Source organism: Vipera berus (assembly GCF_964194415.1).
Source record: "Vipera berus genome assembly, chromosome: 6".
NCBI lineage: Eukaryota > Metazoa > Chordata > Lepidosauria > Squamata > Viperidae > Vipera > Vipera berus.
Window position 1 is genome coordinate 41,526,338 of NC_138208.1, and position 26,195 is coordinate 41,552,532.

General features: G+C 37.9%; 1 protein-coding gene across 6 annotated transcripts in view; it reads left to right on the forward strand.

Annotated features, from left to right (window-relative positions):
* The window catches only part of USP15 (ubiquitin specific peptidase 15), a 79,273-nt gene extending 53,522 nt beyond the window's left edge, over positions 1 to 25,751 (forward strand). For 3 of the 6 annotated variants that reach the window (XM_081331553.1, XM_081331549.1, XM_081331550.1), the window contains 7 exons: positions 779 to 1,051; positions 16,344 to 16,414; positions 17,487 to 17,602; positions 20,554 to 20,703; positions 21,901 to 22,004; positions 22,092 to 22,180; positions 23,921 to 25,751. In XM_081331553.1, coding sequence (XP_081187679.1) covers positions 779 to 1,051; positions 16,344 to 16,414; positions 17,487 to 17,602; positions 20,554 to 20,703; positions 21,901 to 22,004; positions 22,092 to 22,180; positions 23,921 to 24,106 — 989 coding nt within the window. In that variant the 3' untranslated portion in view covers positions 24,107 to 25,751. Of the gene's footprint in view, positions 1 to 778; positions 1,052 to 16,343; positions 16,415 to 17,470; positions 17,603 to 20,553; positions 20,704 to 21,900; positions 22,005 to 22,091; positions 22,181 to 23,920 lie in introns of those variants that run through there. The other 3 variants (XR_014026966.1, XR_014026967.1, XM_081331551.1) reach the window with 3 other exon arrangements.
* Positions 25,752 to 26,195: the final 444 nt, after the last annotated feature.

A 26,195-nucleotide genomic window follows, 5' to 3' on the forward strand; every position in this document is an offset into this window, starting at 1 on the left:
GTACTTTATTAAAAATGTTATTAAAAGAGTTTTAATACTTTGCATGTCTCATGAGGGTGTTCTGTTCTCTTTTAAAATAAATGTATTTTATATAGAGAAATTGTGAAAGTGGCATTGTAATAACTGTTGTTTCATCTGATAGAATGATAACATTTATAAGTATTTTTGTTCCATTAGCACACTATACAATTCTAATTATTAGACTTAAAATAATATGGGCAACACTTAATGAAATCAGCAGAAAGATTGAATAAAATTTTAAAGAACCAGAGCTCTTTTTTAAAATAATTTGTTGTAATTAGCATATATAGTAGAATAAGTTGGAAATTGCTGAAAATAGTTTAGTATAAAATAGACACAGATTCTTACATTTTCTCCTCTATTGTTCTGAAATATTTGAGTTCTTAGACTATATACATCTTCTCAACAGCCAGTAATATCCTGTCCTATAATATTTAAAGAAATACCTTAATAGATTAGAATCCATATTATTATTTATCATTATTAACAACATTCCTTTAGCTTAATAAATCATCCAAATTTAAGATAAATCAGGTAGACTTTACCTGTCCTGTTTTATCAGTGGGAATGGTTTATATACAATTCTGTTAATCTAGTTTTATGCATGTGTTTCAAATTCTAACAAACAATTTGTAAATTATTTCAGAATTTTATATTAGAAAGAGATAGTCATACTGTAACTCTTATGCCTTGATTTTACAATCCACATATCCAAAAGTCAAAGATATTCACTCTATCATTATGTCTTCTATCACAGGTGAGATGGAAACTGATGAACAAGATGATGAATCTAGCCAAGATCAAGAACTGCCTTCTGAAAATGAAAACAGTCAGTCGGAAGATTCTGTTGGAGGCGATAATGATTCTGAAAATGGATTATGCACAGAGGATTCCTGCAAGGATCAATTTATAGGGCACAAAAAACGATTGTTCACATTCCAGTTCAACAGCTTAGGCAATACAGACATCAATTATGTCAAAGATGATACCAGGCATATACGTTTTGATGACAGACAACTTAGACTAGATGGTAAGTTTTATATTGGAGTAAATTGGATTTTTTAAAACATTACAATTATTATTTGGTCAATGAATAAATAATATTTCTCATCTTTTACGGCAAATCCTCACAAGAAGGTATACAATGAAAATGATAAACAGAATATATATTTTTAAAAAGCATCAAATATGTTGCTGCAATGTAAATCCAACATTTCATACTACTGTACACCCCCTACCATAAAACAATAATGCACCAAAGTTTGCTTATTGTCGGCTTGTTTTACTTTATCAATCAGAATTTCCTCTTTCACCTTGCCAGACCCATTTAACAAACAAATCTCTGTAGTTTTTGTATTCATTCTTACCATTTTTCACTTTCATAGAGGATCAATAATGATGTTCTTCCAAATGACAAAGTATTCAAATTTCCATTAAACATTGAAAGTCCCTCCATAAACCATATCCATGTTTTAATAGTTTTCCACATACACCATATATATCTGTACAGTATTCTTCAATATTTTCTCCCGGTTTTATGAATTCCTTCTTACCCATATTTTCTTGGACTCCAACATTTGTAGATAATTATAATTCCATACTTCAGTGTATCACTATCATTCCCATTCAGATCTCTAAAATACTCCTTCCAGCCCGCTTTTACTTCAGATTCATCCAAAATCAATATTTTTAAAAAGTCTTCATTCTGCTGTTATTTAAATATTTTTAACTGTCCAAAACAATTTCAGCTGGCAGGGTGCAGGAATAAAACTTTCTCTCCCATTGCCCCCACTCTATGCAGCACTCTCTCCCCAGAGGTGAGGTGGGCCCCCACTCCCCTGACCTTTTAGAAAGGCATGTGGTGCCTGCTTGAGATACACAGAAAAGCATTGGACTGGTTAGCCCCTGAAATCCTTTCCCTGCCTTTTAATTAATTTTTTAACATTCCTTACTTCTTTTAAATTTTGCATACTGTTTTAACACTTGTAATAATTTATTTCTACACTGCTCAGAATCCCTCTGAGAGGAAAATGGGCAGTTCCTAAATATGAAAAATATAAGTATTTTCACCTTTTTCCCTGCATTTGCTGCCTGTTAATCTTCCTTGCTCTCTTTGTTGTCTGTTCTCTACCTCTATTTTTTCTATATACACATTGTAAAATGTTTTTCATACTTGTTTTTTGCAGTAATTATTTCGTTCTATGCATCTTTTCCTCCCCTGCAGATTTATATCCATTGCTTTTTCAGTTGTAGGTATGAAATAGACTTCTGCTTAAACCATATAATCAAAACAAACCATTATTTCTTGCCATTATTTGTCATTTGTGGGTATCTGAATAGCTGTTGTGTTTTGTTTCTCATTTTTTTTATTTTACTCAAATTTATACTTAAGTGCAAGCAGTGTACAAAAACAAGAGGCAACAAAGAAACTGCAAACAATAAAATACATACAAATTCACAATCCTATCCAAAAGGCCTCCCATAATAGCCAAATTTTTATAAAAATTTCTAGAAGGCCCTGAGAGATGGAGACACCTTTCCCTCAAGGACCTTTTCCTGAAAATGGGAGTCCCCACAGAAAAAGTTTGCTTTCAGGTTTTTCCTTTTATAATTCTCAGTAGGTGGGGCCTTCAACACAGCTCTTCTGTTTACTCATACAAAGAGTGAATTGAACTGAGTAGCCCTTACAACTCCAACAACAGATGATATTTATAGTGATAGCTAATGTGATTTATAAAGAGAGAGCCATTTTGCACCACCTGAAGTTTTTGGGTGGTGTACAAGTTGAGCCCCGTGCAAAACAAATCACAGTGACCCAGTGGAAGATGACACAGGCATGAATAACTATTTTCTTTTTTTTTTTGTAAAGTTTGTATTATTTTTTTTCATACAATTCAGTAGCATTTATTCAACAAATGGGTTGATTGTTTATCATTCACTAATACAAATTTAATTCCTAATCCTTTATTCTTTTCTCCAGCCATTGATAAAATAAGTCCCAAGTTTGAAAATATTCTGTTTCTTCTTTTTCTTTCAACCTGTCTGTTTCTGCACATTCTAGTATTTTTTTAATTATTTCTTCCTCTAGTAGTATTTCTTCATTTTTCCAATATTGTGCAAATACGATTATTGCCAATGTTATCACATGTAAAATCAAGTATACACTTTATTTATCAATCTTTTCTGGCATTATACCTAGTAAAAAAGTTCAGATATAAAATGTACATGCTTTCCCAACATCTTTTCTAGCCAAGTATATATTTTTGTTCAGTATCTCTTTGCTTTAAAACATGTCCACCATACATGATAATAAGTACCTGACTTATGTTTACATTACCAACATCTATCTGACATATTTTTAAACATTTTTGCTAACCTAGTGCCATCTATAAAACATTTTATACAGGTTTTCTTTATAAGAAGTTGACATTGTCAATTTATAATTTCTTTCCCACAAGTTTTGCCATTTTTCTAAATTTATGTTACATCCAAAATTCTTTGCCCATGTTATCGTTTCTTTAACTTGTTCATTTTCGAATTTCAAATTCAGTAAAAAGTTATAGATTTTTAAAATTAGTTTCTCATCAGAGGTTAATAATATCTGATCAAACAAGGTCTGCTCTTTATAAAATCCATACAGTTTAACATCTTTATCATATCTAACTTGCATTTGTAAGTATGCCTACCATGATAGATCCGTACTCTGATTTTCCATCTCTTGTTTGCATTTTAAATTCCTTTCAGAATTTAGAATATCTCTATATGTCCATATTTTCTCAAAATTGAATAATTTATTTAGATGTACAAATGCTTCCATTGTTGAAAGCCATCCTGGAATTTATATTTTACATTTTTTCCCCATGTTAGTTGTAATGCATTTCTTATGTACTGGTTTTGAAAATACTTATGAATTTTGTTTTCCCATACCATAAGAAAGCATGCCAACCAAGTTGTAAATCATGTACCCCCAAATATACCAACCTTTTATTTCTTAAGAGTTATCCATTCTTTTACCCATATTAGTACAGATGCTTGATAATATAAGACCCACTCTGGCAAGCCAAATCACCCATTTTCCTTAGCTTCTTGTAGGATTTTCAATTTAATTCTAGCTTTCTTTCCTTGCCAAATAAATTTCAAAATTAGTGTCATGGTTCCAATAGATGAAACCAGTAAAACAACTTCAAAGCAAGAATTCTTCCTTAAAGAACATTTTATTCAGAAACAAAATATCGGCACTCACATAGTTGAACCCAAAACTGAGATTCCTTCCCCTCAGATACAAAGTAACAAGTTGCAATTCCCATCCCACAAATGCTATCATAAATCACATTCCCCAATTAACGCAAGACATGGGCTTTTCTCACCAGCCTCTCAGTCCGCCAGATCTTATCAGACCATGTCCTTAAGTTCCCACATTTCTACGTTGTTATGGCTAGCTAAACCCTCAAGCATTCATCCCATCCCCCTTCTACATCTGAACTCTAAAAGAATAGAAAAGGCATGTTAGAAGCAAAAGTAAAAATGGCTGCTGAATCTCAGGTGTCAGAGCGACGACATCCATTGTCACAGTGTTGACAATCCGAACCCCCTTAACAGAAAAGTGTAATCCTGCAATTTAAACAGAAGCATAGGTTAAGGGTTGCCCCTTGGCTTCACCCACAAAAAGTCTTTGTAAATTCTCAAAAGCAGTTTGACAGCTCATAGTCCATGTTAGTGGTTGGCCCGGTCATGGCTTTCCCCCCTCTACCCATTTTTAATAAGTCTGTTAGATTCCATGGTACACATGCCGATGATCCTAAATACTTATTGTAACAGCTTGCTTTATGCTGATGATATGATTTTATTATCATACTCACAAGTAGGATTACGTAGGCTATTAAGAAAATTCAGCTCTTATTGCCAGGATAACTCCCTAATCATTAGCAAATCTAAATCAAAAATAATGGTGTTTGGAAGAAACCATCAGAGACATAAGTGGCAATTAGATGGTGAACCAATTGAGCAGGTTAATACCTTTGTATATTTGGGAGTAACTTTTTCCAAGACTGGATCTTGGGCCTGCCATCATCAACGGAGTACATTTAGAGCAAAAGCCCGTTTGAATTTATTGCTCAAACTAAAGAACCATAGTTACCCAGGGTCCCTAGCTCCATTACTCAAGGTTTATAAGGCTAAGGTTACGACAATGCTCTTGTATGGAGCAGAAATTTGGGGTCTTTACTCAACCAGTTTTAGAACAAACACAGTCCCAGCACCTGAGATGTATTTTGGGTGTAGATCCAAGAACATCTGCTGCAGCAGTTAGAGCTGAATTGGGAATTCATACAATTCAGGCATTATCTAAAATTAGAGCTTATAACTACTGGTGCAAAGTTAATGAAATGGAGACTGATAGACTCCCCAAATTATGCCTACTAGAGCAAATAAAACTACAATCACAAATCTCCTGGATCACCAAACTAACAAATTTTGTAAGAGGTTGTGGCCTTCCTGTTTCTTGCGTAACAGGAGAACAATCTAAAAAAAGAGTTGCCCAAAGAATTAAGGATATAAAAGCACAAACTGATATAGATATCCTTAGTAAGGTGGGTAACTTGAAATGGCTGAGTAAATACAAATGTACTTTTCAAGTGGACAGTTATTTGAAGTCACAACTCCCAAAACATCTTAGGGAGATATTTACGAGAGCAAGATTCGAACAGCTTGACACAATGGTCAGATATGGGAGATTTCATGCTATACCGTACAATGAGCGTCTCTGCATTTGCGGAGCGGCACAGGTAGAGGACCTGGCTCACATCCTATTTGACTGTTGTCTGTATAAGAGGGTGAGAGACAGGTATCTTGGTCTATATACCAAACGAATGACCCATTGGGATCCCCATATCAAAATAACTTATCTTATGTCCGGTCAGAACTTGAAATAACATTTAATGTAGCACAGTATTTAAACAAAATGATCCGGTTAAGATCTGCATATGTGGGACTGATTGGGGTAGATTGTAAGGGCGACTCCGAAATATAATGTTTCCATATTTTATCTATATCTTAAATTTGTATTTTATTACTATTTCATCTTAAATTGTATCTTATTTAATTCCATTTTAAATTGTATTTTATCAAATTCCATTTTGGATTGCTTTTATCAAGTTTTGGTGACGGTTTGTTGCTGGAACTTTGCACTTTGATATGGCCCAAGGGCTAATCAATAAAGTTGTTGTTGTTGAATAAGTCTGTTAGAGGTAAAGCAATTTCAGCAAAGGAAGGAATGAATTGACAATAGAAGTTTCCAAATCCCAGAAAGCTTTGAAGCTGCTTTCGAGTTGTTGGGGGTTGCCATTCAATTACGGCTTTCACTTTGCCAGGGTCCATTTCTATGCCCTCACTGGAGATCCGGTATCCCAAATAATCTAGTCGGGTTTGGTGGAATTCAGACTTTGACAATTTAACATACAGTTTAGCATCTAGTAGTCTCTTTAGTACCTCTTGCACCAAATTTACATGGTCAGTCATATTCTGGCTATAGATTAAGATGTCATCAAGATACACCAAAACCCCTTTGTATAGATGGTCGTGCAGCAACTGGTTAATCAGGTACATGAAAACAGCTGGAGCTTCTTGTAGTCCAAATGGCATAACTTTGAATTGATAGCTGCCCTTAGGACAGTTAAAAGCAGTCTTCTATTCATCTGCTTCTTTTATCCTTACTCGGTAGTACACTTCTCTTAGGTCTACTTGGTGAAGTTGCAGCCCTGCACTAGATGGGTTAGTAGGTCCTTCAGGAGCGGGAGGAGGTATTTATTCTCCACACTCAACAGCGTTTAACCCCTTATAATCCAAGGCGCCTCAGCTACCCATCTATTTTTCCCCTTAAATAAAACCAGGATTTCTACCTGGGATTTGACCAGCTCAATGAAGCCTCTGACTAGGTTTCTGTTCACATACTGCTGCAGTTCCTCCATTTTGAGGGGAGACATAGTGTACATTTTTGGTTTAGGCAGCTTGGCCCCTGGTAATATTTCAATGGCGCAGTCATTTGGGCGGTGCGGTGGTAGGAATTCACATTCCTTCTCACTAAATGCTTCCACTAAATGTCGATATTCCCTGGGGAGGAGCGGCTCCCCTGGCAGAGGTGGCTACTTTCACTGTTTTAGTCGGTGGACTAGGCTGTCTGCTAATGTCAAAGGAGTTGCGAGGGGTGTTGGACCCTGTCAGCAATCTCACAGTCCTCATGCCCTTTTCCCACCAAATGAAAGGTTTCCACTTGTCTAACCACACTAGACCTAAAATCACAGCTTCAGTCATTTTCGGGGCCACCATAAATCAGATGAACTCCCAATGCTCACCTATTTCTAAACACACCAGCTCAGTTAAGTGAGTGACTAAAGTCCCTCCCATTAAAGATCCATCCACTTGTTCAAATCTCACAGGTTTGGAGAGTAACTTTGCTCGTATGCCCAGTTTAAGGGCAATTGGCAAGCTGATAATGCATCGGGAGCACCCTGAGTCCACTAGCACCTTCAAATCTATTTGTACTCCTTACTTAGGGACTGTGAGTTTGGCAGTGAGGGAAAAAGGTGGAACAGGTCGACTCACCATCGGGTCATTTTCCCCCTCATCGTCGCTGTCATACGAAGCCAGGTTGGATCCAGCTGGAGTTTCCACACTCTCCTGCAGAAACAATGTAACCTGGGTGACTGGCTCCTGAGCGACCCAAATTGACTTTTCTTTGGTCGGTTGCTGAGCAGTTTTCTTTCTTTCTGATGGTTCCAATTTACCTCTCTCCTGGGGATACGGGACCGGACAATTGATTGTTGGGCCAGTAGATGGCTTAGGAGATTCCATGGCCATGATCACTGGGATTTTCCACGGTGGCGGCCGTCTGGGTTGTTCCGGCGTCAGTCTGGTTCCTGGAGGAATTGGCTTCTTATAGTGAACAAGCTCGATGTCTAGCTTCACTGCCATTCAGTACCACTCTTGTAGTTGATCAGAAAGCCCCCGATAGATGCAGACTAGCCCCTCTTTGAAGTGACGCACCAGGGAGCGCTCTGGCCATCTCTCAATCCGACCTGCTACTCTCCGGAATTCTCGCACATATTCCAATGCAGGTCTGCCAGCTTGCTTCACCTTATGAATATATTTCTCCGCCTTGAGTGCTATGGATTCATCCTTGAATCTGGTTCTCAATCCCTGAATGAAGAGATGGAAGTCCCATAGTTCAGGCACTTGCTCATTGTATAAGTTATTTAGCCACTCAGATGCTTCCCCTTCTAGATTGGCAGTGACAACATCAACCATGGCAGCTTGGTTGCTGTCTGTCCAGCAGATCACGCAGTCGCTCCACCTTTGCATCAAGTCGCGTTGAACATCCACGTTTAGGTTGGCCCTTCACCCCAGTCCTGGGCTCGGGTGATGATGGTGGTGATAATCGGGGCTGCGTGACCAATGGTAGTAATGGTCAGGGCTGTCACGGTACCAGTAGAGATTAGGGCTCTGACAGTATTGGTGACGGTCTGGGCTTCAATAGTGAGTGCGTCTCTCGGGGCTGTCGTAGTGATCCCACCATTTGGGGCTTTTGCAACGATGATGCCTGTCAGGAGACTATGATGAACGATGCCAATCAGGGATTCTCCGATGACCAGGACTATCATGAAGATGTCTCTCGGGACTGTCAGAATGATCCCGCCCTCTGGATCTTTCGCAGTGGTGATGCTTGTCGGGAGACCGTGACGAACGACGCCGATCAGGGCTTCTTTAATGGCCAGGACTGTCACGTGAGTGGCGTTCTGGACTCCTTGATGATCGACGACCCGGACTGTTATGCCATGGGTGATGGTAAAGATTCTTCCTCCCCAGTGGGCTTGAGATCAATGCTGGCGGCTCCAAACGTGGAGTGGCCGCCCAAGCTCTGTCAGTAGGGCTAGGGCAGGGGTCAGCAACCTGAAACAGTGAAAGAGCCACTCGGAACCGCTTCCCTCACAAAAGGAAAAACTGGGAGCCGCAAAAAATGTGTGCGCATGTGCATACATGCGTACATGCGCAGAACAGGGTTTGACTGAAGAGTGGAGGCAAGGCGAGATATGCACCTACCCTGCATATTTGAATTGATTGGTTGAACTTTTTAGTCCCACTTTTTTTGGGGGACTGCACATGGCAGAGGACTGGGAGCCACAGGAGACGGCTGAAAGAGCCGCATGTGGCTCCGGAGCCACAGGTTGCAGACCTGTGGGCTAGGGCTTCTTCTGGGCATAGATTGGTGCTGACCCTGCCGGTCGTCATGCTCACTTGTAGGCAAGAAGGACCTACCCATCACTTCCCATTTCTGGCCCCTCGAATGTCTCTACCAACTTCTCCACCGATTGGCTGCTGACTGCTCACAGGTACTTCCAGTCACCTGAATCCTCTGCGGCTGCCAATCTTTTTGCTCCTGTACGATCGAGAGAGCGTGATTCCCTTTAGGCACCTGCTTCCATCTCTGACTCAGCTACTCTTGAAGAACTCTTCTTAGGTTGGGTTGTCTCTACTGGGCAGGGTCCACTCCGAAGACCACAATAGCTCCCGCATTTTGGGCCGCACTCCCCCTGCCAGAACTTCCGAACCCACTTTCTCCAATGACGCAAGGGCTTGCTCTCCCTCTGCTGAGGCAGCCACTATGGTCAGGGTGCTGGTTGTGGGTGCTTCTTTTCTCTCTATGCTGAGATCTTCCCTGAATCTTTGTCAACCTCCCTCCTGGTTCTGGGAAGATGACTGGAGCTCAGAACCCCAATGATGTTAATGTAAATGGGAGTTTTGGATTAATGTCATGGTTCCGATAGATGAAATCAGTAAAAGAACTTCAGTGCAAGAATTCTTCCTTAAAGAACATTTTATTCGGAAACAAAATATTGGCACTCACCAAAACTGAGATTTCCTCCCCCCAGATACAAAGTAACAACTTGCAATTCCCATCCCACAAATGCTGTCATAAATCACATTCCCCAATTAACACAAGATGCTGGCTTTTCTCACCGGCCTCTCAGCCCTCCAAATCTTATCAGACCATATCCTTGAGTTCCCACATTTCTACATTGTTATGGCTAGCTAAACCCTCAAGCATTTATCCCATCCCCCTTCTACATCTGAACTCTAAAAGAATAGAAAAGGCATGTTAGAAGCAAAAGTAAAAATGGCTGCTGAATCTCAGGTGTCAGAGCAATGACATCCATTGTCACAATGTTGACATCTAGTGAATTTAAATCTTTCTAATTTTATAGGTATCATTTGAAATAGAAACAATATTTTTGGTAATATATTCATTTTCACCATAGCAATTCTTCCTAACATCAACATTTCCATTTTTTCAGATCCAGTCTTATTTGGTTCAGTAATTTTATGTAGTTATTTTATTGTTGAACATCTTGCTGTTAAATATATTCCCAAGTATTTAACCCTTTTGGCTATTTGTAGTTGTATTTTTTCTGACATTTGATTTTTTTTCTTTATCTGTAAGATTTTTAACTATCACTTTAGTTTTCTGTCTGTTTATTTTCATTCCTGCTATCTCTTCATACTCTATCTTTTCCAGTAATTTAGGAATCATCTCTAAGTTATCCGCAAATGCTTGCAGTTTATAAGTTTCACCTTTTATTTCTAGTCCTTTAATTTCTGTATCTTGCCTAATATTTCTATTTAGAACTTCCAAGGTTAGAATAAATAACAATGGAGATAGTGGACATCCTTGTCTGGTATCTTTTCTTATATCAAAGGTCTCTGTATAGTCTCCGTTTACAATCACTTTTGCTGTTTGTTTATAGTATAGCGCCGTGGTGACAAACCTATGGCACGCATGCCACAGGCGGCACGCAGAGCCGTCCCTGTGGGCATGCGCACCATTGCCACAGACAGAGGGATGCAGGGCTGTGCTCCTCCCCTCCCCCTCTCCATGAATGCAGAGTCCGGGAACAGCTGCGAGAACTGGGCGGGGTGAGGGAACCTATAAAAGGAGCAGTTTTGGCAGGAGAGTGAGTGAGTGGCCTTTGGAAGCTACCAGTGGTAGGTTTCAAATCATTTAACCAGCGGTTCTCTGCCTTGCCTTCCCTCCGTCTTGGTCGGGCTGGGCTGCTCGGGGTCAGCTGGGGTGAGGGCAGGAGGGTGGAGGTCATCAGGTCCTGGCTGGGGGAAGCTGAGGGGGTCTGGCTAGTGGGGGGCAGGAGGGCCGGGACGTCTCCGTGGAGGAAAGCCTCCGTCTGCCAGCTGAGCCTTTCTGTTGTGATTCCATGCCAGCCATTGCTCCCAACAGCTAAATCTGAGGAGGAGGAGGAGGGGTTTGGGGAGCCATCGGAGTCAGAGGGAAGCTCTGATGCATTAGTAGACTCACAGTCAGAGGAAGGGCCTGGCCCCTCCAATCGTGTTCTGGTTGAGGCTCAGTTGTGTGGGGAGGATGAGTCGGACTCTGAGGACTCACAGGTGGACGTCATTATCGATGCTCGTAATAGAAGGCAGTTAACTAGAGCAGGTCACAGGAAGATTGTGCAGCAACTCAGCAAAAGGAGGAGAAGGCATTGAGAAGGCATGCCTTGGGGCTGCTTAATAAAAGGGGGTGGTGTGGGCGGTGCTGGTTGCTGAAGGCAACCGTTTGTAGAACTTCAAGGGAATCATGGTCTGTTTGTTTTATTGGTGAACTTGTTTAACTCCTGCTCTGTTTTGCTGTTTGCACCAATTATTCATTGGAAAAGTATTCTGTTGTTTTTTGTTTTGAGGACTTAAGTATTAGGACTGTATATAAATAAAAAGGGTTGGCTATTCCAGCCTACTGATAAAAAAGGGGTGGTTCTTGTGATGCAAACAAGGACAGGTGTAGGCTGGGACAAAACACTTGCATCCACACTGCAGTCATGTAGGATTGCATAGAAAGGGCACTGTCAGGGGGCTGGGGGGCAGAGGGGAATCAGAGCTGCCATCTCCCGTAGTGCAGTCCCATTGGCGTGGGGGAGACAGCCCCAGGACAGATCAAGGCTGGAGGGGAGTGAGAGCCGTGGCTGCCCAGCTCCTCCGCCTAAGGACACATGCAGGGAGAGGCGCTGTCCAGCTCAATAAGCTACCACTGTAGCCACCCCCATCCAGTGGGTCACACCCACCCGGCGATACATAAGTGTGTTTTGGGTTGCAGTTTGGGCACTCAGTCTCTAAAAGGTTCACCACCACTGGTATAGTGTTTCAATCATATTTATAAAGTTTTGTCCAAAGTCCATTGTTTTTAGCTGTTGAGTCATAAGTTGCCAGGAAACATTATCAAATGCCTTTTGATCATCTAAGAATAGCAGTGGCAGTTGTTTCCCTGGATGCATTTCATAATATTCCAATACGTCCATTATAACTCTTAAGTTATTTTTTATTTGTCTCTCTGGAAGCAATCCATCTTGATCTGGATGTATAAATTCAGTTAAAAATCTTTTCAGTCTCTCCGCTATTATTGAAGTAAAAATTTTATAATCCACATTTAGTAATGATATTGGTCTGTAATTTTTTATCTATGTCAAATCTGAGTCTTCTTTTGGTATTAAAGTAATGTGTGCTTCTGTCCATGTATTTGTCCATGTATCTGCCCATGTATCTGTCCATGTAGTTTAGCCTCCAACAAAAGTTCATTACACACGTCCTTCAACAGTATACTTAGTGTATCTTATACAGGGAGTGCAGAATTATTAGGCAAGTTGTATTTTTGAGGATTAATTTTATTATTGAACAACAACCATGTTCTCAATGAACCCAAAAAACTCATTAATATCAAAGCTGAATATTTTTGGAAGTAGTTTTTAGTTTGTTTTTAGTTATAGCTATTTTAGGGGGATATCTGTGTGTGCAGGTGACTATTACTGTGCATAATTATTAGGCAACTTAACAAAAAACAAATATATACCCATTTCAATTATTTATTTTTACCAGTGAAACCAATATAACATCTCAACATTCACAAATATACATTTCTGACATTCAAAAACATAACAAAAACAAATCAGTGACCAATATAGCCACCTTTCTTTGCAAGGACACTCAAAAGCCTGCCATCCATGGATTCTGTCAGTGTTTTGATCTGTTCACCATCAACATTGCGTGCAGCAGCAACCACAGCCTCCCAGACACTGTTCAGAGAGGTGTACTGTTTTCCCTCCTTGTAAATCTCACATTTGATGATGGACCACAGGTTCTCAATGGGGTTCAGATCAGGTGAACAAGGAGGCCATGTCATTAGATTTCCTTCTTTTATACCCTTTCTTGCCAGCCACGCTGTGGAGTACTTGGACGCGTGTGATGGAGCATTGTCCTGCATGAAAATCATGTTTTTCTTGAAGGATGCAGACTTCTTCCTGTACCACTGCTTGAAGAAGGTGTCTTCCAGAAACTGGCAGTAGGACTGGGAGTTGAGCTTGACTCCATCCTCAACCCGAAAAGGCCCCACAAGCTCATCTTTGATGATACCAGCCCAAACCAGTACTCCACCTCCACCTTGCTGGCGTCTGAGTCGGACTGGAGCTCTCTGCCCTTTACCAATCCAGCCACGGGCCCATCCATCTGGCCCATCAAGACTCACTCTCATTTCATCAGTCCATAAAACCTTAGAAAAATCAGTCTTGAGATATTTCTTGGCCCAGTCTTGACGTTTCAGCTTGTGTGTCTTGTTCAGTGGTGGTCGTCTTTCAGCCTTTCTTACCTTGGCCATGTCTCTGAGTATTGCACACTTTGTGCTTTTGGGCACTCCAGTGATGTTGCAGCTCTGAAATATGGCCAAACTGGTGGCAAGTGGCATCTTGGCAGCTGCACGCTTGACTTTTCTCAGTTCATGGGCAGTTATTTTGCGCCTTGGTTTCTCCACACGCTTCTTGCGACCCTGTTGACTATTTTGAATGAAACGCTTGATTGTTCGATGATCACGCTTCAGAAGCTTTGCAATTTTAAGAGTGCTGCATCCCTCTGCAAGATATCTCACTATTTTTGACTTTTCTGAGCCTGTCAAGTCCTTCTTTTGACCCATTTTGCCAAAGGAAAGGAAGTTGCCTAATAATTATGCACACCTGATACAGGGTGTTGATGTCATTAGACCACACCCCTTCTCATTACAGAGATGCACATCACCTAATATGCTTAATTGGTAGTAGGCTTTCGAGCCTATACAGCTTGGAGTAAGACAACATGCATAAAGAGGATGATGTGGTCAAAATACTCATTTGCCTAATAATTCTGCACTCCCTGTAGACATTTATACAACTCTGGCAGTAGCCCATCTGGTCCCGGTGTTTTTTCATTTTTTTTGTCTTCTTATAGCTTCTGTCAATTCCATCATTGTTATTTTTTCATTTAACATAGTTTTGAAGTTTTCTGAAATTTTTCTCCCATGAAAATTCTTCTATATCATACAATTTCTCACAATATTCTTTAATTATCTTTTTATTTCTTCATTTTTAAATTGTAGACAGCCTTTTTCGTCTACTAGATTATTTATCAGTTTCTTCTGTTTTTTAAGTTTATAGGCTAGCCATCTTACTGGTTTATTTGCATTTTCAAAAAAGTTAATTCTAATTTTTTTAATTCATCCCTTAACAGTGTGTATTGTTGTCTTTTTTCTTTGTTTTTTTGCCATATATGTTATAGCTACCACCTCTAAAATATGCTTTGGCTGTATCCCATACATTTTGTAATGTTGTATCTTCTTTTTTATTTTCTTTAAAGAACTCCATTTCTTTTGTTGCTAGTTCTATGCATTCTTTTTCTTTTAATATGGATTTGTTCAAGGTTTTAGGGGGTTTTTTTGGAATTCCTTTCCATGTCATCTTTAAAGGGTTATGATCTCCCCATGTATCTAATTCTATCTCAATCTCCTGCATATTGGTTCTTAATTCAGGCATCATTCTAATCATGTCAATTCTAGACCAGGATTTATAGCTGTTCAATAGAATGTGTATTGTAATTTTGCTGGGTTAGTTTCTCTCCAGGTATCTTGTACCTCAGTTTCCTCTACATGAATATTTTCAATACCCCCCATTCTTAGTAAGATTACAGCTGCAACTTGTCAAAGACCTTGGTATCCACAACCATTTCTATGAATCCAAAAGAACCCCAAATTAAGGATTTGCTATCCGCAGAGGAACATACTCTATTAGGAGTCAATATTCAGAATATTTCTTAACAAATAACAATTCAATTTTGATTGGGTTGAATCTGAGCCTATTTCCCCACATCTAGTCTCTTTTTAAGTTATTTGTTTATTTATATGTTGCCTTTTATTATTTTTACAAATAATCTAAGACTGCAGACAAATCTTAATATAACTTCTTCCTCCGATTTTCCCCACAACAAAAACCTTGTAGGGTGAGTTAAGCTGAGAGAGTGTAACTGACCCAAGGTCACCTGCCTGGTTTATATGGCTAGAGTAGGACTCAAACTCAAGGACTTTTGCTTTCTAGCCGGGTGCCATAACCATTAGACCAAACTTACAGTCTCCAGACATTGGGTCAAGATTTGTGTCTTATGTTCCATTTGCTCCAGAGTGGAGATATGCAGACACTAAGACATATATATATATATATATATATACTAGACCCACCCACTCAAAAAGTAAGAAAATCATCATAATACAGTGGCTCCTCAAAGCCCCAAAGGATATTGTGATTGATAATCTCAAAAGTTGCTGAGTGGTCCAGAAAGAAATGGATTCTTATAGTTCCACCACAAGTTAACCATGAACTTCTGTGTCCAAGGCTGTTGCTTCTAGGTTTCTCTGTAGTTGTCATCAAGCCTTTGCAACCTTCCCTATAATAGTGCACAGAACAGCCAGTTACCAAGTAATCCATATCTGGACTGAAACATATGTTCCAAGCAGATTATTTGCAATGGGGTGAGGTAAGTGGGAAAAACTAAGCACACTGCTGGGAAGGTAGAGAAAAAAAGGTACTTGAAATATCAACAAGCAGGTTAGTGTGTGGAGAAAGTGGAGTAAGGTACATCAGTCTTGCCTTATTCGTCCAGTAAGACCCATCTGTATTTTGTTTCAACTGAGTAAGATTCTAAAACGTGTTTTGTATATATGTGTTCAAAAAAATTCTTATCATTTGGGGACTTTATAAAATTCTAATAACTTTTGATAGTTGATCTCCATGGCATTGCAAAATACTGTTCATATATATTTTTCATTTAAAAGTTGAAATTAAATAGAAATAGTTATGATTTTCTAAAGTTCAGAGTTGTAATTTAATATTATACGATTAGTAATCAGAAGTGTAATCTTTCCTTAATTGAAATTAATGCATAATTTCAAATTCTTGCATTATCTTTTTTCCTTTTAGAAAGATCTTTCTTGGCTTTGGATTGGGATCCTGAATTCAAGAAGAGATACTTTGATGAAAATGCTGCCGAGGTACATGATATTTAATAAAGAGAAAAAAGTTGTTCCATTACTTAAATATTTGCCACTTTGTTTGAAAGTGGTTAATTAGAGTAATCCATTTGATCTTTCCAAATTATGTGTAGTCAGCTTATCATGGAAGAAAACTATTTTTTTATTGTAAAAATTGATACATTCAGGAAGGAAGGACAGTATCTACTGTCAGCTGACTGCCGAATTTTTAAAAATGAAATGTTTTATCAAGGAGTTTATCAGTAGAATAGTTGCTGTTTTCAAATCAGATTCATTTTCCCTGGGCCAAGATAGACATGGGCCAAAATGTAGAAGAGGTCACCTGAGACACAAATGAAAGTCCACTTAATCACTGTGGGGTTTAATATAAAAGGATTCATCTGCATGCTTTGCTGTCATAATAAACTCCCTTCCTGAAGAAATGGTATAAAATGAATTGAATTATCCTCCTTTCATCCCATTTCATATCTTGTCCAAATTTCCCTCCACAAAATTAGATGAAACTGGAACATGGCAAAATAACACTTTCACTCATGGATAATGTCTTTTTTTCAAAGACTTCCACATAGATTAAAACAGGGGTGTCAAACTCAATTTCATTGAGGGCCGCATCAGCATTGCGGTTGCCCTCAGGGGGCTGGGTGGGTGTGGCCTGGGTGGGCGTGGCCTACTGGGTGGGCATGGCTAGAGTGTGTATGGCCTACTGGGTGGGCGTAGCCAGCTCTACATCGTTCGCATCAAGGGTGCCTATGGGGGCCTGGGCAGGAGTGGGACAGATCTGAGGGTCTCTGGCAGGAGGAGGGTCTCTGGGCCAGGGCCAAGGCAGTGGGAGCCGTTCCCTCACTGTTTCCAGGAAGGCTTCACGGGCCACATGAAACCACTTCACGGGCCGGATCTGGCCCCGGGGCCTTGTGTTTGACATGTCTGGATTAAAACTAGCAGAGTTGTATTTCCAATTTGGCATATTTTCCCATATTAGTAAACATATAGCCCTTTTTTATAGAAAGACAAAAATCACTAAAATGAATTTTGTTTCATTTGTTCTTTTAACTCAAGAAATACTTCTCTTTAGGATTTTGAAAAACATGAAAGTGTGGAATATAGACCTCCCAAAAAACCATTTGTAAAATTAAAAGATTGCATTGAGTTATTTACAACTAAGGAAAAGTTGGGTGCTGAAGATCCATGGTAAGAGCAAAATGCTACTTTTATACTGAAATGATTTCTGACATTATGGAATTTATTTTTCACTTTTCTGTGAGATTTCTGATAGTTTACTAATAGCTTTTAAGCTTAGTATACATTGTAGAATTGAGTGTGTGGAGTTTTGTTCCAAAGGGCAGATATGGTGTGGATATCTTTACACTACATGTCAACAGCTTACTAAAGAGTCACCTTTTTTCTAAACTGCAAGAGCTGTAGTTATTTAACCAGACCTATATTTACTGAAAAGTAATTATTACATGGACATAACTCACTTCCTTTTTCTCATTTTTTTAATGTGTAGAAAAAATACTAGCAAAATCCTAGATTTATAATTCTACCAAACTAGAAATTAACATATTGGCAGTAATAAACTAGGTCAAAGAGAGGACTATTTATTGCAGTAACTTGTAGAAAGGAGGTTGCAAAACATTTCAACATATACTTATCCTATGAATCCCATGCTGATATAATTGTACACTAATATAAGAAATTTTATCTGTAAACTTCAGTAGCTCCAAATACTAGTCTGTAATTTATGGGAGTAAATGATATTTATTCACATGTGTGTATGTATATAGCTGTCTCTTGTTGTGGGATCTCCAAATGGTCCTCTCACAATGACAGTAATGAAAGCATTTGTGTATGAGGCTGGGCTACCACTGTTTTTCTCACAATAAAATTCAAAACACTCTCTCACTCTCTCTCTCTCTCTCTCTCTCTCTCTCTCTCTCTCTCTGTGTGTGTGTGTGTGTGTGTGTGTGTGTGTGTGTGTGTGTGTGTATGTAAAATATGTATAAAATCTAATTATAAATACAAGTAATCATGTTGTCATAGGTGAAAGTATATCATTTTAGAATAGGAATGCTCCAATTACTGCACAGTTGCCCTTATCTCTCATGCTAGCAAGATTCGCCTTAAGATAATACAACAATATTTGGTGCCAACCATCAAAATGGGATTAACATGTTCAGGTTGGCTTCAGAAGGAGTTGTGGCATTTACAAATATTGCAAATCTATGCTGTATAATGGAAAAAAATCTCAATATTTAAAGAACATCTACATCTGCTTTATTGACTAGAAGAAAGCCTTTAATGGTATCAATAATTAAAGTTGTGAAGAGCCCTGGAAGATTTGGGGATATCAATACACATGCTCAAGTTGGTGTGGACGCTGTACACAAATCAGGAAACCACTGTGCAAACACCATATGGAGACCCTGATTGGTTCAAGATACAGAAAGGAGGGCGGCAAGGTTGCATTCTTTCACCTTTCTTATTCAACCTGTATGCTGCTATGTTCATAAGGAAGCAGGAACTTGAAGAATAAAAAATCAGAAGAAAGATTGGAGGAAAAAACATCAAAATTTTGATATGCTGATGACATATCTGAAATATCTGATCAAAGAAGAAAGTGGTAAAAATTGTCTACTTCCTGACTATCAGAAAGATCAAGCTCATGACCACGGTGATGAATTGAAATGTCAAATTAACAATTGATGTTAAAAAAATCAAATGCAACTTCTCCACTTACCTATCTATCCTCATCTATGTCCTTCCTCCCACTGCCAGGTCACGTTCCCCCCCCCCGTAGGATTCCAATCATCAGGGCTGATGCAGGTAGGGACTGGCAAAGGCTGGTGCAAGCCACAGTGTCTATTAAGGAAGTTGCTGGCAATTTCAATTTCCATCACCATGCATGGGGAAAGAGATTGGAGTGGTTTTAATGGCTGCCACATACCTGAGGCCTACCTGCTTGCTGCCTTCTTCATGCCCTGGAGTAAGTCTTGGCTGGGGCTTCCCTGGCATTTTGCCCTTCATTTGGGAGAGGAGGAGCTGCTTCACACCATGCTCTTGGAGCTTCTTGGGCATTTGGCACTTCCCAGGGCACAGTACCTTTTTGCTGCATTGCTGGGTCAGCCTGGGGCTATTCTGGAAATGACCGGCTTTTCCCCCCTGCCTTCCTGTACTCACATAAAACTGCAGCACTCCCACAACTTGCATACAGTTTGTGCCAGGTCTCCCTCATTCTCCTGAGGCACCCCCACACTGGGACTTTATTTGCTTAACAACCCATGAGATTGCTTAACATCTATTAATCAGGAATCCTGGGATTGTGGTCATTGACTGAACTGGTCATGTGATATCTTGCTTAATGACCACTCCACTCAACATTTGAGATTCTGGTTCAAATTGTGATCATAAGTTGAGGACTATCTGTAGTTCACACTATTCTTTTCCCACAGCTAGCTACAGTTGCTAGAATAAGACAATGAAAAAACTAGACAGGAGGGAAATCGACTCATTTGAGCTATGGTGTTGGAGAAGATTGCTGTACATTCTTTGGACAGCAAAGGTGACAAGCAAGTTCTGAAACATATAATACCAGGCATACTGTGTCTCTGGAAAGCAAAATCGCAAAACGTTGTGAGATAAACACAACCTAAGATCTGGCACTTCTGGCTAGCATTCAGCACCTGTATCTCGGACAATTCCTTTATTTCTCCTCACATAAGCAACCTGGCCTCTGCCCTCCTTACTCCCACCAGCTACCCCGCTCTCAGTCTGGGTTGCAGGTGGAAAGTACCTCATATTAAGCTAGGCAGACAGATCCCTCCCTCCTTCAATTCTTGCCCAAAAGCAGTAGTCAAGCCCCTTGTGTGTGTCTTTTTTGTGGATACGCTTTAAGACTAGAAGGAAAAAGAGGATATATATTTGAACAATAGTAGTTTGTTTACTATTTGCTTAATAGGACTGACAGTATGTCTCCACAAGTTTCAAGAAAAACAGAAATTATATCTCTCTAAGGTTTTAATTTGTAACAAGCATTTAATAAATTAAACACAGTATGAAAAGTTTATCTTCATATTTTTCTTGCCATAAACTTCACTTAATTGTAAAATACCTCTTTAACAAGATTTTTTGTTTCTCTCTAGGTATTGCCCAAACTGTAAAGAACACCAGCAAGCTACCAAGAAACTAGATTTGTGGTCGCTACCACCAGTACTGGTGGTGCATCTAAAACGTTTTTCTTATAGCAGATACATGAGAGATAAATTGGATACATTGGTTGACTTCCCAATAAAGTGAGAACCATATCAATAATGGATAGCTTTTGTGTTTATTGTTGATATCCTTGGTATACTTTTACAAACATTTATTCTACATGTTTGCAAGAATATATCTTATTTATAATATGTAATGAATCAATGATGAGATTTCAGGCTGAATGGCCATGGCCTTGATTTCTTTTGTCCTGACCATGGCCATTTAGCCCAAAAGCTCATCACTGCTTCATTGATGCCAGCTGTGAAAGCCTAGATCAGTATAATAATATATTCTATAATATTTATTATTTTGATGAATATACATGCTTACGCATCTAAATTACGCATCTGGAACTTAACAATACTTTAGTTATAGTTGCCTGAAAATGAACCCATGTATCTAATAAAAAAATATCTAAAATAAGAGGAAGAAAATAATGCATAGGTCATTGGGTACAGATTTGTTATATTGATATGTCAGAGAATCTTTTTGCTTTTCTGAAACATAATTCACATACAAGTTCATTATATAGACAAAATTAGTACACTTTAATTTGAATAATATTGTGTTGCCTTTTTCATCCAAAAAACTGCTTGCTCTCCAGTGTTTTAACTAAATGTGATATATTTCCTTATATTTAGTAATCACTCCATATAATTCCATATGTAGACAAAAATTGATCCTACATACAACTGTATAGAATTATTCATTTATGTGTCAGCTTTATGGGGTAGATCAAACTAAGAAACCTTTCTTTCTTACCTGAAAGAAAAATGCTTCTGAACATAATCTGAACATGTTTATGAATTAAGCTTGTTTGATTGAAGCAGCATACTAATAGCTGACAGAATGAATGAATGAACACATTTAGAAGCCAAATAAAAAAGGATCACTTTATTTAGTACATTTATATTCTGTTTCCTTCAAGAAGTACAAAACAAATGTATATGTTCTTTCCTCATACATGAGATTGGTTGTCGCTAAGCGATCATCAACATTTTAACTTCACCTTTTACAAGTGTGACACACTAAATTATTTTAGAAATCATATCTGTTGATAAATTATTGTAGTTTTTTTAAAAAAATCTTCACCTTCCTAGATTTTTAGTGTGATTCATTTATTGCTTTGCTTTAGAAACTAAAGCAGTGGCTTCACTGACGTTATTGAAGAAAATTATAATTACTAATATACAGTTTTTGAAAACTAATCCATTTTGATCTTTTCTTCAAAATAGTGATTTGGATATGTCTGAATTCCTAATTAATCCAAATGCTGGACCTTGTCGCTATAATTTGATTGCAGTGTCAAATCATTATGGAGGCATGGGAGGAGGGCATTGTAAGTAATGTAGTTTATATGTATGACTTTATCTTTATTATGGCTCAGTTATTATTATTTTCAGTAAAATGATTTTTCTTATTCTAGATACTGCTTTTGCAAAAAATAAAGATGATGGGAAATGGTACTACTTTGATGATAGCAGTGTGTCGACTGCGTCCGAAGAACAAATTGTGGCAAGTATCGGTTTCCAAAAACAAGATAGCATTATTGCACAGGAACAAGATCCAAGACTGACTTGCTTATATAATCAATTAAAAGTAATATTTACCATGCTATAAAACATATAATATAAAACTTTACGCATTGTATTATGGTTCATGCAGCCAATCTGGAAATCTAAATCCAAAGCACCATTAATAAATGCTGTAAGTGAATCTTGACAATTTCAGCCACAAAACCAGAATACTCTTGCTTCTTATCCTGTGCATATTAAAGAAAATACTTTGTAGCTTTAGTTGATAAATGTTTTTTCATACAATATCATTGTATGGACCTTAGGAGATATTTCAGAAAGGAATGCAACATAAAGATTCCATTTTTACATTTCATTATCAAATGTTAGCAATAAATTTGTAAACAGACCTTGAATGTTTCAGTTCATTCCTGGACGTAAGGTCCCCAGTGATGGTAAACCTATAGCATGCATGTCAAAGGTAACATGCCACAATGTTTTGGGTGACCAGTATTCACCAACACCCAACCACTAGTCTTGATAGCATGCCCTATTCTTGTGTAATTTTTGGAGGCTGTGAAAGCCTCATGAAAATGGAGTGTGCTGTCATGCATCTCTGGACACTCTGGGAATTTCATGAGAGGGTGTGTTCTTGCACTTTTTCCAGGGCCTGTGTTTTCTTTTAATGAATATGTAAATAATTGTTTGTCTTTTGGGGGAGTGGGTGCAGTGACACACCAGAAGAGTCAAGTTAGGCATTTTTCAAATTTTTGACACACCAAGCCAAAAAGGCTTACCATCACTGTCCTATAGAGTTGAGAAGAATCAATTTTTTGATAGGAAGGATCAGTAGCACCGTATGTAACATGTCCCCAAATGTTCAGCCTTTTAAATGCTTCTCTGCTAGCTCCACCATAGCTAGACTTTTTAAAAACAAATATGCAAAAATCATCCTTTTCTAGGACTTGATGTTCCCCAAGTCTTATTTTAAAATGTTATTGGCAGAAGTAGGAAAAAAGAGTTGCTTTTCAGTTGCTTTTAGCTTATGCCCAAAGAAGATTTTTTAGTCTTTTTTTCAATTAGCAATATATAGCACTAATGTATTTAAGGTTATTGTTGAAAAGGCTCTCATCTAGTTCCACTGCTCCAAGTTAGTTTAATAACTTCATCTCCATACTCTAGTTAATTCTATGTGATCAAATTTAATTAATTGGGTAGCATATTTTTTCAAAATAAAATAACAATTGAATGTCAGATAAGACATCATTGTTTTGTATAGATAAAATTCATTGGCAATCATATAAAAATTCACAATATACTCTATAAATAGAAATATGTATAACCTTTATAAGGACTGCTATTTGTTTTAACAGAAAATGTTAAACGTGGGTAGCTGAACAAACTATCAGAACTCATCTTAATCCCGTCTTCTTGATATACTTCCCCATAATTTTCTTTATTCATCTCTCATGGTCAGTTTTCATTTATGCCTTGTGATGGGCTACTTCTGTATGTATTATCCTTATGCAAACATCTGACCATTACTAAAGCCCTAGAAATTAAATGCAGTATCAGTATAACTGTTTGTCAAAGGCAGTGCCTAGTTATTTATGTATGAAAATAATAGAATGAATTGTGTTGTCCTTAATCTGAATGTATTTTACTAGAATAAAATTGAAACTTGAAGAATTAAAATGGAAAGCTTAACTTTGATAATTAACATTTTCCCTTTGTTTTGCAGTCCAAAGCAGCCTATGTTCTCTTCTATCAAAGACAGGACACAATCAGTGGGACTGGTTTTTTCCCTCTTGATCGGGAAACTAAACAAGGTGCTTCTGCTGCTACAGGCATTCCATTAGAGAGTGATGAAGACAGTAATGAGAATGACAATGATATAGAGAATGAAAATTGTATGCACACTAATTAATCAAAGAACTAGAAGCCATACAGAGAAGAACTTCCTGATGGGAGCTCTCGATTAAAAAAATGAAATTATCCACCAAATTAAAAATAAAATCTGAGATGGGAAATTTCAGATGACAGAATGTAAATCCTTGTTATATTTTAACTTGTGCAGTACCTGAAGTGAAACACAATGAAAACATTAGAATGTGTCTCTAATATCTTTGCAAACTTGTATTCACAAGCTATATAGGAAATCAAAATAAACCCCTTTACAATTTCTGCTGCAATCTGGATGAATTACAGTTTCTTTGTTTTGGATACAAATATTGACAATTTGTGGATTTGTTTTTTTGTCTCAATACCCCAAGAATATTACTGCAGAACCTCTGTTTTTCAATGGATATGTCCTTAGACCAGTAACAAAAAATTGACTAGTATATTCAACACAATGCAGCAGCATTCTTGGAATGTCAGATTTTCAAGTATCTCCCTCAAATGTTGATTGAAAAGAAACTTAATCATGATAAAATGACTTGGAAAAGGTGTTTTAACCTTTTGTAGTAAAAGTAATCTTCCAGAATATTATGTTCATCTTACTGCTGCTGTGGAACAGATTCTGGATTTCATGCTGCATTAAGGAATTGAATTTTTCAATTAAATGTAAGTACCCCTCATTGCTTGTTGGATCTACTTTGTAAACATAATCCCTGTTATCTTGTTTATAAGATGTGCGTAACTTTAATCTGGTGTCAGTCCAAAAATTTTAACTGTGCTGTAAGTCCCTCTCTTCCTTCCCATTTTTAGTAGTTTGACAGTTTACAAACTACATGCAGTGTAATAGATTCCGATTTTTAATAGTATACTGTATTCATAGTAATGACTGTGCATCAAGCTTAGATGACTTTTCCATATAACTTGCCTTCAAATTTGTTAACGGGCAACTGGTTCAAAGGTAGGTCTGCTAATTTTTCATGTGCATTCTTGGTGAATTCACCATAGCCTTACATCTTATCTCAAAAGGTAACTTTACTTAATATAGAAGAATTGGCATTTGCATGTTCAAGAGTCAGAACCTGTACAGTAAGTAGATAAAGTATACATACCTTGAATTGGGTTTTAATCATGTAGAAGGAGTATGGGATGCCAAAAATAAGTGTAACCGTTTGAAACTTTTTTGTTTGCCATTTTCCCTTTGATAGTTGAAGAAAAGTATTGTTGAACCATATACAATACTGTCTTTGACAGAAACTCTACGTGTGGAGGCACACTTCACATATCTACTACCTAAAGTCCCACCATTCTTAAAGCAAAAAGTATGATCTTCACTTGAACTAAGCAAATACAATAGGTTATAAATTGTGTATTGTAAATAAAGTTCACTCTGTGAGTGCACATTTTGGTAAATTATTTATTTATGTTAGCATTTAAAAGTTTAAAATTGCATTTGACCAGGATAAAATTTGGTTTGTGGACATGGCTTTGCTTTATACTTTGATATTAAAAGCTGGTGTTTAATCCTGGTATTTTAAAGCTGCTTTTTTTCAATGTAAGCTAGCCTCCTGCATGACAGAGGTTGAAAATTGTCTGCACTTGAGTTCACTTGGGTTTACATTTGAAATGCGCATGTTTTATTTATAAAAATTTCAATAAAGCTATTCAATGCCTTATTTAGTCTTCTTGATTTTTTCCCAAACATTTGATAATTGATGTGTGGTTGTAGAAACAACATATTTCATTTAATAGTGAATATGCCATCACTGAATCAAATTGGCCACAACCAAATTTTCAACCATCTTGGAGATCTGAAAATGAATGTTCTGAAAAAATGTGTCTTTTTTTGAACTGTACAATGGCATGAATGAGTAAAACCTGGAACAATTCTACACATACTTACACAGAACTAAATTCTTCTGAACTGATTAAGATACTATCAGCAATATGTATAGGATTGACTATATTTGAATTGTCCACAGGTCAGAAATGTCTCACCACTATTTTATTTGGCATCTTTTACAGAATGCATTGCTTTATAAAATTGGATTGGCAATTATACAATTCACACTTTTTCAAGCTGATGATTTAGAAAATTATACACAACACATGTTCATATG